General features: G+C 48.5%; 1 protein-coding gene across 5 annotated transcripts in view; it reads right to left on the reverse strand.

Moving 5' to 3' along the window:
- Window positions 1-5,137: 5,137 nt before the first annotated feature.
- Window positions 5,138-13,580, reverse strand: part of LOC127585020 (adhesion G protein-coupled receptor E1-like) — a 54,939-nt gene continuing 46,496 nt past the window's right edge. For all 5 annotated transcript variants that reach the window (XM_052042136.1, XM_052042138.1, XM_052042139.1 and 2 more), the window contains 4 exons: window positions 13,198-13,289; window positions 10,849-11,017; window positions 7,693-7,779; window positions 5,138-6,109 (listed from right to left, as the gene is read on the reverse strand). In XM_052042136.1, coding sequence (XP_051898096.1) covers window positions 6,065-6,109; window positions 7,693-7,779; window positions 10,849-11,017; window positions 13,198-13,289 — 393 coding nt within the window. In that variant the 3' untranslated portion in view covers window positions 5,138-6,064. The remainder of the gene's footprint in view (window positions 6,110-7,692; window positions 7,780-10,848; window positions 11,018-13,197; window positions 13,290-13,580) is intronic.

Genomic DNA, 13,580 nt, shown 5'->3' on the forward strand with positions numbered 1-13,580 from the left:
ATCAGTGATAGCCACATCCCTGACAACAGGTAGCCAACCCCTAGCCAATGGTATCTGTGACCCAAACAATAACCACATCACTGACTAACATCCACCACCCTACCACCCATTGACGGCCATACACCCCACCATTATAGCTGCACCCTGACCAATCGTGGCCACACTCCTGACCAAAGATATTTATTTCCCTTGACCAACGATAGCTGCTCAATCCCACCAACCACACCTGACCAATGATAGTTGCACCTCCAAGGAATGGCAGATGCACTCCCACCACTGATGACCACGCATCTAATCAAATATAGTGGCACTCTGACTGAACAAAGAGAGACACAACCCTGCCAGTGTGAGTCACACACCTAACAACTGATAGCCAATGATAGCCAGACTCCCCGCCACAACGCTGCCAATGAGAGCCACAACTCCATGACCAACCCCACAGAGGCGCCACCCTGACCATTGTTGCTACAGCTCCTCAACTACAGCCCTGAAACATGAGCTGCACCCACAACCATTGATAACCACACCCCCTGGCCAATGAAAACAATCCCCCTCCCCTGCGATGACCTCACTCCCAACAGTTACTGCTGCAATCACACTGATGATGGCCACACCCTGACCAAAGACAGCCACAGCTTCATACAAATGATAACCTCAAATAATGGCCAAACCCCCACCAATGTGGCTATTATTGCAGAGAGGCTATCATTGGTCAGTTTGCTGCATCACTGGTCAGGTGGAGTTTATCCATACCGAGGAGATGTGGCCATCAGTGGTCAAGGGTGGTGCCGTTGTTAAACAGGGCGATGGTCATCGATGGTCAGATTGCACCTGTCACTGACAGTGGACACCACCCCTGACCAATAAGGGCCCCACCCCCAACATATAACCACACCCCTGACCAATGAGGGCCCCACCCCCAACATAACCACACCCCTGACCAATGAAGGCCCCACCCCAACATATAACCACACCCTGACCAATGGTGGCCCCACCCCAACATATAACCACACCCTGACCAATGGTGGCCCCACCCCAACATATAACCACACCCTGACCAATGGTGGCCCCACCCCAACATATAACCACACCCTGACCAATGGTGGCCCCACCCCAACATATAACCACACCCTGACCAATGGTGGCCCCACCCCCAACATATAACCACACCCTGACCAATGAAGGCCCCACCCCCAACATATAACTACACCCTGACCAATGAAGGCCCCACCCCAACATATAACCACACCCCTGACCAATGAGGGCCCCACCCCCAACATATAACCACACCCCTGACGAGTGTTAGCCACACCAGCGATGATAAAAGCCACATTGCTGACCAATGATACATCCTCATCAAATGATAACAGCTCCACTGACTAACGTTATTCACTTTCCTCACGAATGACAACTACTCCCCTGATCAGCCCCACCATCAATGGTGTCCACTCTTGTTGTCAGTGATAGGTGCAATTTGACCATCGATGACCTGATCCCCGTTTAACAACAGCTTCACACTTGACCACTGACGGCCACATCTCCTCGGTATGGATAAACTCCACCTGACCAGTGATGCAGCAAACTGACCAATGATAGCCTCTCTGCAATAATAGCCACCACCCAAGCCACAGCCCCCAACAACCGCCACACCAGAAGCACCACCCCTAAGCAAATAGCCACATCCAAGACCCACCCCTAAGTAATAGCCAATCCCACAACTAACGACAGCCACACCCCGATGAAGTGTATGAAAATTACCTTTGGCTGAGAACCGAAATTCCATCTGTTCATCCTCCAATGAAAGATTTTTCTGTGTAAATGGTGCTCTACAGAAGTAAATGGCCTCAGCTTGGTCTTGCTCCAGATTCCCAGGCGGAGGAATCTCCTGGATGAGGAGAACGGCCGGAGGAGCAGCTGGATCAGAAACAGAAAGCTTGGATTTATATAGCACCTGATACCCCTGTCACCCATCGCCAGGGCCCTCACTGTTGGTAAGTAGGGCTGACACCTGTAGGCATTACATGCACAGCAAGATCAAAATCAGCAATGTCATAAACGAGCGATCAGGACGCCTGTTGGACTCAGCTGAGGAGTGGACATCGGCAAGAATTAAGCTGGAACGAGTGCAAAGAAGATTTACAAGAATGTTGCCAGGACTCGAGAGCTGGAGCTACAGGGAGAGACAGGGCAGGCTAGGAGTTAATTCCTTGTGTAGGAGACTGAGGGGTGACATTATGGAGGTGTATAAAATCATGAGGGGCACAGATAAGGTGAACGCGCAGTCTTTTTCCCAGGGAAAGGTTATCAAAAACTAGAGGGCATAGGTTTAAGGTGAGAGGGGATAAATTTAAAAGGGGCACCTTCTTCACCCAGAGGGTGGTGAGTTCATGGAACGAGCTGCCAGAGGAAGTGGTTGAGGCAGGTACAATAACAACATTTAAAAGACACTTGGACAGGCACATGGATAGGAAAGGTTTAGAAGGATGTGGGCCAAATGCGAGCAAATGGGACCAAGTTAGGTAGGCAACTAGGTCAGCATGGACAAGTTGGGCCGAAGGGACTGTTTCTGTGCTGCATTACTCTCTGCTGCAGTGGGATCCAAAATATTCACCTGAACACGCCAGCCTCTCGCTGACCAATGAGCGTTGCATTCCCAGCAATCTGACAGATGATAAACACTCTCCCAGGGAATCAGGGAATGAAGGATAAGCTAAAATAAGCTAAGCTAAGATCTTTATTACTCACATGTACATCGAAACACACAGTGAAATGCATCCTTTGCGTAGAATATTCTGGGGGTAGCCCACAAGTGTCACCACGCTTCCGGCGCCAACATACCATGCCCACAACTTCCTAACCCGTACGTCTTTGGAATATATACATTACTATACATCTGTAGATATATGTAACAATCTTTGGTGACATACCGAATCTCCTGAAACTCCAAACAAAGTAGAGCCACTGGCGTGCCTTCTTCATGACTGCATCAATGTGTTGGGGCCAGGACAGATCCTCTGAGATGCTGACGCCCAGGAACTTGAAGCTGCTCACACTTTCCATATTTTCTGAGTGACTTCCTGGGCCATTTCAGAGGGGTTAAGAGACAAACACCAGTGTGGGCCATAGAAGTGATGCACGAATTGATATTTACTTTCAGGAGACTCCAGGTCAGTTCCAGAGGGTTGGAAAACTGCAGGCTGGTATTGACGGGGAGGAGAGGATGGGAGGGGACTGTAGAGACAGGAACGGACAACAGGAGTGAGTGTGTGTAGTGCCTGGGGTGTATGTTGTGTTGGGGGAGACCACTGGGGCTCCAGGAATGTGTTAGCTCTGTGCACCAATGTTTGATGGATAGTCACGGAGCTGGTCCTCGGGAGAGGAGGGAACGAAGAACCCTTTGTGTAGACGCAGCGACCGACTCTCTTCGTTTGCTCTCAGCTGGTGTGTCTGCGTTCTGCGCTCCTGGCTGGCCTGTGAGGATTACAGGGACATGAAGACCGTCACAAACTCACACTCAAGGCCCAGAGGACCGACGATGAATTTGCCACAGTCCAGGTCCCAAAGGAGGTAGATTTTCAGTTGCTGTTCCCCATCGCTCCCCACTCCACCAGAGCAGGGGGTCCAGGAGTCGGGGCGGCAGGGAGATTGAAGGGAGACAATTGGTGGATGGGGGGGTCTCTGAGGGATGAGGGTGGAGGGAGGGAGCATTACAAGTGGTGGCAAGTGGAGTCAGTAGGGCTGAGAGTGTCAGGAGGTTGGAAGGCAATTTAGATAGAGGGGAGGTGGGGGCTCAGGAGAGGTCGGGGCTGATGTGCATCTCAGCAAAGAAGCAACAGCTTCAATAGAAATGGGCAAGTGCCAATGTCCTTCAACAAGACATCCTCCGCTTCAGTGGCAGGTTCACAAGGGAATGAAATAGTGAACAGAACACCAATCGTTCCTTTTAATTCTTTGTAGGTGAATCTCGACACACAGAGCAGAGAGAGTGTCCTCATGGACATGAGCCATCCGGGTCGCTCCTGCTTTGACCTGGTCCAAAACAGGATCTACAGACTGATGGAGAGAGACTCCTTCCCTCACTTCCTGAGATACTGGTTCTACCTGGGCCTCCTAAAACGGACATCAGCAGGACGTTGAGGGAAAGTGGAATTGTGGAGGGATCTGGGAATCATTCCATGGACATCACATCTGGGGCATTGATGCCTCCAGCCCTGGCCCCCAGAAGCTCTGCTGGCCATGGGGTACCTTTGGGCTGGAGGGTGGCTTTGCTTGAAGATATTGATCTGGTGTTTGTGGGCAGTGAAGGCGACACAGCTGTGCTCACAGGCTGTGCTGAGGACACAGCTCAGCGGTCTTCAGGGCAGTCAGGGAGCGGACCCGTGGGGCAACCTCTCTGGCTCTTGCTACCCCATCCCTCTCCCTGGTATGGTGGGGGGGGGGGGTGGTACAAACCTTTCTCCATGTTATAGAGGCCAAGCCTATGGATTTCCTTCAGGGTCAAGTCCAAGTGGAAGAAAACTATGGTGAGCAGCTTCTCAGGGTTAATACCAAAGGCTTAGACCCCAGTGCATCAGTGCATTACAGCCCATTCACATTCCCAGTGGGATCTGGGACAGTCCCACCACCACAGGACACTTCCTCCTCTCACTTGGCCATGAGATGGATATGAAGCTTCAGGTTAATTAGCTGAGTTATCGGTTTCCCGACATCCCTTGTTTTCAGTTTTTATTTCAGGTTTCCAACATCTGCAGCTCTTCCATTATCATCCCCAACTCTCGTTACACATAAGAAGGGTGCCTGTGTCAGCCAACGGGATGGAGACACACTGGGACTCACAGCAAACAGTCGCACAAATTAGAGTCCGTTTTAAATCAGGGATTGGTTCCACAGCAAGCAGATCAGTTTCCTTCATTCTGTCTGGGACATGGTATCTGCATTTGTAGCCATGAAGGATAGTTGTGTTGTACAAATTCTGAGCTTAAAATCAATCCCCCTCACTCACAGCAGTGCTGGTTCCTGATGTGACTGATGGGATAATTATCCAATCATCTCCACTCTTTCTAGGATTTAAGATCTCATTCACTCTCAAACATCACACGTTGCACTTGTCAATGTTGGTGCAATGAGATTTATTTATTAAGATATTTTTAATAAATGAATTTTGATCAACAGTACAGTGATTTTCAAGCATGCACAACTTTGTAAATAAACAGCTTTATTGCAATTTTTAAAAAATCATTTAACTTTGTTTTTGGTACACATGGTTTGTAAATGAATGTAACAAGCAAGTCCTACATGTTGATTCATTGTATAATGGTAGACGAGAAGAAGGTGTGATATTGGTTCCATTGGTAATGACTTAGCCAGCTGCAGCCAGCTTAAAATTGGCCTCAGCATTCTAAGTGATGTGTGTGTGTGTGTGTGTGTGTGTGTGTGTGTGTGTGTGTGTGTGTGTGTGTGTGTGTGTGTGTGTGTGTGTGTGTGTGTGTGTGTGTGTGCGCGCGTCTACATAAATTGTATAGGTGTCCAAGTTCTGTACTGACCTACTGCATGGCTTTGGTATCTGTCAGTGTCTGGTGTACATGTGTGTACCTGATCTGTATGCGTCTGGGCTGTGCATATGCAGCAGTCCATAGTTGTGTTTGCAACACGTTAGGACAAGGTCAAGTCAAATCTGGTGTCTCACAGTAACTTCAGATAAGTCCTCAGCTGTGTTGGCTCCACAGTCAAATATCTGATAAGGAATAACAAGCAAGATAACAGAGTGTGGATGGGCAGAGCTTGGAAATTTGGCAAACATCCTGAAACATATTTCTAATCACACTTCACAAAAACACTAACTCTCCACAATTCCTATACAGACTCACTTTCATACACACACTTAAAGACTTTAAATTAAACAGCGCCTTTTTACAACTTCAGGATAAGCCAAGTAACTCCGGAAGTGTGAGCAGTGTAACCCTCCGTGCTCGGAACTGGGACTCGAACCCACAACCTTCAAAGTCAGAAGCACAGCGAGAGCGAGCGAGCATGAATGAAAGAAAATCCACTGAGACAAATCTTGTCATTGAGTCTTGGACCTTCCCTCTGATGGCGTTGTTTTATAAGTCTAGATAAAACAAAATGAAATCGCTATTATTTGTCTCGTTCCAGTCAACACACAGTTAAGACCAACCTTATGGACGTGAAAATCCTCTGTTCACTGTCCTGGTCGTTGTGCCAGGACAGACAATGCCCCTTAGGGTTCTCAGTCAGCAGAGGGATTGAATGGGAACAGGAACCGCGGTGTGTTCATCGCCTGTGGTGGCCCACAATAGTCCGTCGAAAACTCCGGCACCCACTTGGGTGTGGAGGGGACAGGATGGGGCAAGGCTGGGACACCTTGCCATGAACCTGCAGATACTACTCCCAGCAAGGGGAACAAACTGCAGGGTGATTTCCTCATCAGGGGTCTCAGTCACCTGCAGAGAGCAGCAAATAGCCAAATGGAGGCGTAAAACGCTCCCACCATTTTCACAGATCAGTGCGTCAGTTGAGTTAAGAGCCTGACCATGGTCAGGAGCAGGTAACCCCGCCACCGTGGGACTTCCACTGGTTTGCTGCAGGGGTTCTGCTGGTCTTGAGCTGAGATCACAACAGAAGGTTGTAGGAACCCAGCAATGTGTTGGGCCTAACTATTGTCACCATGTGTTTCATATCAGTAAACCATATCAATTCCATAGACTCCTGTTGATTCACTTTTCCAGGCCTGGGTGTCACTGACAAGGCCAGCATTTATTTCCCATCCCTAATTGCCCAAGAAGGTATTAGTAAGCTGCCTTCTCACCTGGTGAAGGTGTTCCTGCAGTGCTGTTGGGGAGGAACTTAGACAACAATATATAGCCAACCCAGAGAGTGGGCGACTTAGAAGGGAAGCTGCAGGAAGTGGTGTCCTCATGTGACTGGTGCCTTTGTCCTTCATGGGGGTGGAGGTCGGGGTCTGGGAGGTGCTGACGGAGCAGCCTGGGCGAGGAACGGCAGTGTTGTTTGTAGCTGGTACACACGGCAGCCACTGTGTGCCAGTGGTGGAGAGAATAAAAGTTTAGGCTGGTGGATGGGGTACCAATGTAGCAGGCTGTCCTGGATGATGTAGAACCTCTTGAGAGTTGTTGGAACTGCACTCATCCAGGCAAGTGGAGAGTGTTCCACCAAAGGCCTGATTGGTGCTTTGGAGATGGTGGGAGAGTTGTGGGGTGTCAGGAGGTGAGTCACTCACCAACGGACACCCAGCCTCTATCCTGCTCTTGTAGCCACACTATTGATGCAGCTGGTGTGGTTCAGTTTCTGGTCAATGGTGACCCCCCCAGGATGTTGACGGAGGGGGATTCAACAATGATAATGTCATTGAACGTCAGGGGTAAGTGGATGGATATACTCTTGTTGGAGCTGATCATTGTCTGGACATTTTGTACCGTGAATTATTTGCCATTTGTCAGCCCGTGTCTGAACGTTGTGACAAAGGCTCCTGAAATGTTCACTCTTTCTCCTTGCACAGATGTGGAAAGAGAAACCGTTAATGCTTCCTGTGGATGACCTTCCATTGGAGCAGTTTTGATGCAAGATCATCGACCTGAGTCATTAATGTTATTTCTCCCTCTGCCGACTCAGCCTCAGCTGCTGAAGATTTCTCTCCCTCTGGATAAAGCTTCTTACCTCAGTTGTGTTCATCTCAGTCTGTGTCGAGTCAATGGTGAAAGTCTTGTGCTTACTGGTCAACCATTTCTGAACTTCATCAACCACCTTCAATGAAATGAGAACAGTTCAACCAATCATTGCCTTCCAGAAAACCTTCAACTGTTCAACACGTTGTGTCTAAGAGTCAAGTAAGAATTTAACTTCATATATTGACCTCTTCCACTGGCATCTCCACTGGATCACTCAAGCAGAAGCAAGTCTCCAAGATACTTCCTACTCTCTAGGTTAGTTAGGGGTGGACCTTCCACCATGACGTTCCATGGGAGCTGAGCACTGAACTAACACTGGGATTGGAAAGTCCCTTTGGTGCTTACAGGAAGCAGATTGCTCAAATACTCCTCGCCAAGGCACCAACACCAATAGAAAAAGGATAAAGTCGTGGGCCTTCTTGAAAAGAAATACTGTCCGGGGACACTGACTCCAGATGGAATGTGCCCTTGAACTTGAGAACAACGATGCCTTGTATTTAACGGAGAATTTGAGGGCTATGTTTTTCACGTAGAAGGTGGTGAATATTTGGAATGAGCTGCCTGAGGAGGTAACAGAGGCAGACACTACTGCAACATTAAACAGGGATTTGGACAGGTACTGGGATAGGAAAGGAGGAGAAGGATAGGGCCCTAATGCAGGGAAAAGAGATTGGCATCACAGTCAGCATGGACGAGCTGGGCCTGAAAGGCCTGTTCCTGTGCTGCATGTTTCTATGACTCTGAATACCACGTACTGTGGAGAATGGGGAACCAATGTATTGTTGTGTGAAGATGTACCATACACTGTGGATAAAGGGGAACCAGTGCATGTAGTTAGATTTCCAGCAGACACTTGATAAGGTGCCACATAAGTGGTTATTAAAGAAAATAAAAGCTCACGATGTATGAGATAACACAGTGGTGTGGAGAGGATATTTACTTAAACTACACGATTAGCCCACATCCTTGTGTCTCCCCTTCACTCCCTCAGTGTGACAGCCTCACTCACTCATCCGTCACCAGCATCGACCCCCAGGCAGTTGAAGCAAATCCAACCTGCTGGCTCAGTCTGGCCATTCACATTGCAGGGCTTCAGGGGAGAAAGAACCGAACCCTTCTGGTGTGGACAGAGCATAGTCTGGTTCACAGGAACACACTGGGTATAAATGGGTCCTGCTCTGGTGGGCAAGATGTGGTGAGTGGTGTTCCTCAGGGGCTGGTGCAGGGGCTGAAACTTTCTACAGTTTATGGAAATGACTTGGATGAAGGCAGTGACGGTCTGGTTGTGAAATGTGCTGATGGCACAAAGTGAGGTTGGAAGATGTTGTGCAGAGGGTTTCAGGAGGGTACAAAGGGATACAGAGAGGTTATGTGAGTGGGTCAGGATCTGGGAAAATGGGGGAAAGTGGGAAAGTGAAGTCCATTTTGGCAAAAAAAAATTAGGATATTAACTAAAAGGTGGGAGATTACAGAGCTCAGATGCAAAGGGACCTGGGTATCCTAGTGTAGGTGTGCAAAAGGCTTCACTGTTGGTACAGCCAGTAATCAGGGAAAGTGACAGAATGGGATTGTTTATTCCTGGGACATTGAACAGGGAGGTAGGGAGTTACGGTTCAGTTATCAGGGGCAGCTGAAAACACACCTGGAGTACGGTTCACTGTATCGTCTTCTGACTTAAGGAAGCATGGTAATGTATGGGGAATGGTTCAGAGAAGGTTTACCAGACTAAATCTGGCATGGGTGGGGTATTTTATGAGGGAAGGTTGGACTGCCAAGACTTGAGTCTGCTGGAGCTCAGAAGAGTGAGGTGGGACTTGAATAAACATCAAAGATCCTGAGGGGCTTGTCAGGGTGGGAGAGGATTTCTCTTGTTGGGGAATCTAGAACAAGGGGTCACTGTTAAAAGATAAAGGATCACCCACTTCAGATGGAGATGAGGCTAATTATTTGTTTCTATCATTGGGTCATGATTCTTTGGAACAATACTGAGTCATAGAGTGGTGCAGCACAGAAACAGGCCATTCCGCCAAACCCGTCCATGCTGGCCATCGAGGACCCATTGATACTAACCCCATTTACCATCACGTGGTCTGTAGCCTTCTGTGCCTTGGCAATTCAAATATTCGTCTAAATACTTCCTCAATGCTGTGAGAGCCTGTGTCTCTGACACCTCCTCACGCAGTCTATCCCAAACTGCAACCACCTTCTGAGTGAAAAAATTCTTCGTTATATCCACTCTAAACCTGACCTTTAAATCTATACCCCCTGATCACAGACAACTTCTATAAGAATGAGTTTACTTCTTTCTGCCCTATCCATGCCACTCATAAGTTTGTACACCTCCCTCAGGCCCTCTCAGCCTCCTCCACTCCGAGGGAAGCAAACCCAGTCTATCCAGTGTCTTCGCCTAGCTGGAACTCTCAGGTCCAGGAACATGTTGGAGAATCTCCTCTGCACCTTCTCCAGAGCAACCATGTCCTTTCTTTACAAAGGAGACCAAAACTGCACACAATATTCCATATGTGGCCTCACCAAAGTTTTGTGAAGCTGTACCATAACTTCCATCCTTTTATATTCCACACCCTGACTAATGAAGGCCAGATTCCCATATACCTTCTTTACCACTCTACCTACCAGTGCTGTCACCTTCAGCGATCGATGGACTTGTATCCCGATGTCTTTCTGTCCCTCAAAAGTCCCTCAGAATCAACATTGTGAATGTCCAACCCTTACTTGACCTTATCACTTCACACTTATCGTCATTAAATTCCATCTGCCATTGATCTGCCCATCTTACCCGCCGACCAAGGTCTGTAGCCTGAGACTACCCTCCTCACTACCACAACACCACCAATCTCCTTCCAAAGGTAGTGGATGCAGAGTCTTTGGGAATTGTTAGGGAGAGGTAGAGAACTTGTGGATAGGGAAGGGGGTGAAAGGTCATCAAGGGGAGATGGGAATGAAGATTTGAGGTCACAGCCTGATCTTACATTCAATGGCAGAGGAAACCTGAAGGGCCGTGGCCGACTCTTGCTCCCAGTTCATAGTTCGCTAAAAGACTCATCAACCATTCATCACAATGATGACAGAGTGCGGAGAGTAGGGTCAGAAGGAGCAAGTGTTTCTGTAGGGAAGGTGTACTTACCCGGCGATTGAAAACGCAGTAAATAAGGAAAATGAACAGACCCTGGAGACTGTTGAGGACAGTGAATAAGTGGGAGAACACCATGGTGCTCTCATCGAATTGAAATATTCCAAAGATCCAAGTGCATCCCAAAACAAACATCCGTGCAGCAGCCTTAAGGGTCAGGGTTCTGTCGAAAAGATGGAAAAACAGCCCAGGTTAATGAAAATCATGGTAATGAAGAAATTCCTTTCATGTGGGAACTTCCATATCCTCGGGGTTTTCTAAACAGCCAACAGCATATGATTAAAGTGTTTGTTGATTCATTTCTGGGACCCGGGCATCATCGGCAAGGATATCGAAGTCAAAGTCAAAATCGAGATTATTGTCACCTGCACAAGTCCATGTGTGCACAGGTGCAATGGAAAACTTACTTGCAGCAGCATCACAGGCACATAGCATCAGAAACACAACATTCCCATAAAAACATAAATTAACAACATAAATTGCACAAAATTATACAGAAAAGAACAGAATTAGAACAAAGTAAAACAAAGTCCATTGTAGTGCAAAGTGGTCCAAGTGGTCCTACTGTTATTATACTGAGGTAGTGATTAGGGTTATGTCGGTTGGTTCAAGAACTGAATGGTTGAAGGGAAGTAGCTGTTCCTGAACCCGGTGGTGTGGGACTTCAGGCTTCTGTACCTCCTGCCCAATGGTAGCTGTGAGAAGATGGCATGGCCCAGATGGTGGGGATCTTTAATGATAAACCTTGCCCTCTTGAGGCAGCACCTCCTGTAGATACGACCGATGGAGGGGGTGTGTGAAGGGGGAGGGATGTGCCCATCACGTTTTGTGTTATTTTTTGCCCATCCCTTATTGCCCTTGAGAAGGTGGCGATGAGCTGCCTCCTGGAAGTGATCCTTTCCTTCTGGTGCAGGAGCTCCCACAGGGCTGTGGGAGTGGGAGCCCAGGATTTAGACCCGGTGATGATGGAGGAGCAGTGATATATTCCCAGTTCAGGATGACGTGTTACATAAGACACAAGAAACAGGAGCAGGAGTTGCCACTTGGCTCTCTGAACCTGCTCTGTCGCTCAGTAAGACCATGGATGGTCCGATCTTGGCTTCCACATGACTTTGCTGCTCTCTCCAAACCCCTCGACTCTCTCATAGTTCACATATCTGTCAATTTCTGTCTTGAATATATTCAATAACTCCACCTCCACAGGATTGGGATGAACTGGAAGTCCAGGAGAAGAATTAACTTGGAATTGTTCACCCTTCACCACTACAGATGAGTCGGTGGGATCCGTGTCCCGGGAACTCTGTGCCAGAAGATCGGGAAGCTGTTCCCCACTTTCACTGCCTCTTTCCTCCATCCAGCACTGAACCACAGACCCTGTGCCCCTCAACCTGCCTATTCTGCTTAACTGCAGATCTTAAATATTCTGGCAGCTATACTATAATGTTGTAGTCATTACAGACTTGGTTGAGAAAAAGGCAGGACTGGCAGTTCAATGTTCTAGGATTCAGATGCTTCAGATGCAATAGAGAGGAATTTAAAGGAGGTGTACTACTGATCAGGGAGAGTGTCACAGTAGTACTGGATACCCCACAGGGGAATGTCCTCCCTCTCAATGACTCTCAGGATCTTCTATGTTTCAAGAGGGTCCCCTCTCACCCTTCTAAACTCCAATGAGTGAAGATGTAAACTGCTCAACCGTTCCTCAAGTGCCAACCTGTGCGTCCCGGGGATCAACCACTGAAACTTCTCCATCAATATGTGCACAGCAAGCTCCCACAAGCAGCACAGAACAACGTTCAATGGCCGCTCCTGGTGGTGGGGCCTGGGGGTGAATGGCAGCATCACAGCCAATCCCGATGCTGCCCTCACTCGACAAGGACAGAAATACATTTCCCCAGGGCACCTCTGGCCAATGCCCTGAGGTCTGGCCGACTCCCTCCCCACTTCCATTGTCACCATCAGCAGAGATCAGCACCATGGACAGAGACCCACCCTGGCACCCCGCTATCTCTCACCCCACTCACTCCCCAGGGGTCAGTTGCAAAAGAGTGCAGTTCTAATATAAAACATAGAGAGGTGGGGTGCGTCCAAGTATAGGGTAACAGGGGCATTCCCCCACCCTATAATTATCCAAAGTGATGTGTATAACGTGGGGTTATGGATATTTCCCCGTAACATCAGGGATGCCTGACACAGTTGGCACATTCCCACATGGGGGAGTGCACTGTGGGCTCTGTCGGAGTGTCTCTGTGTTCTGCCAACTCATGAACAACAGCAGCTTCCGGGCAAGGACTGTATTTGACGTGAAGCTCCCGAGCTGCTGGGCTGGTGCTGGGCACTTACTTGGTTTCTTTGAGCTTCGACACCTCCTTGTTGCGTGAGTCAAAATGGCGTTTCAGTAAGTAGAGTGTCCAAACCAACAGCACCGTGTTGACCTGGAGTGGGAGAGAGAGAGATAGGGTTTCCTGTGGAAGGCAGAGTGGATTCTTCAAATCCCAGACGGAATTCTCCCCTCTGGCTTTCCCTGCCATTTTCTCCCACTCACACTTTCTCCTCACCACTGTAGCATTCCCCATGACCTGACCCTCTCTCTTTCTTTGTCTAAAATTCTGCTGCCCCCCCCCCCCACCCACCTCCTCCACCCATGTCACCCCCTGCATCTTTCTCCTTTCATATATTTTGGAAAATCCACCCACCTTCCAGCATTATCCTGCCGTAACCCAGGA

The sequence above is a fragment of the Pristis pectinata genome, chromosome 31, assembly GCF_009764475.1.
Source record: "Pristis pectinata isolate sPriPec2 chromosome 31, sPriPec2.1.pri, whole genome shotgun sequence".
Lineage (NCBI taxonomy): Eukaryota > Metazoa > Chordata > Chondrichthyes > Rhinopristiformes > Pristidae > Pristis > Pristis pectinata.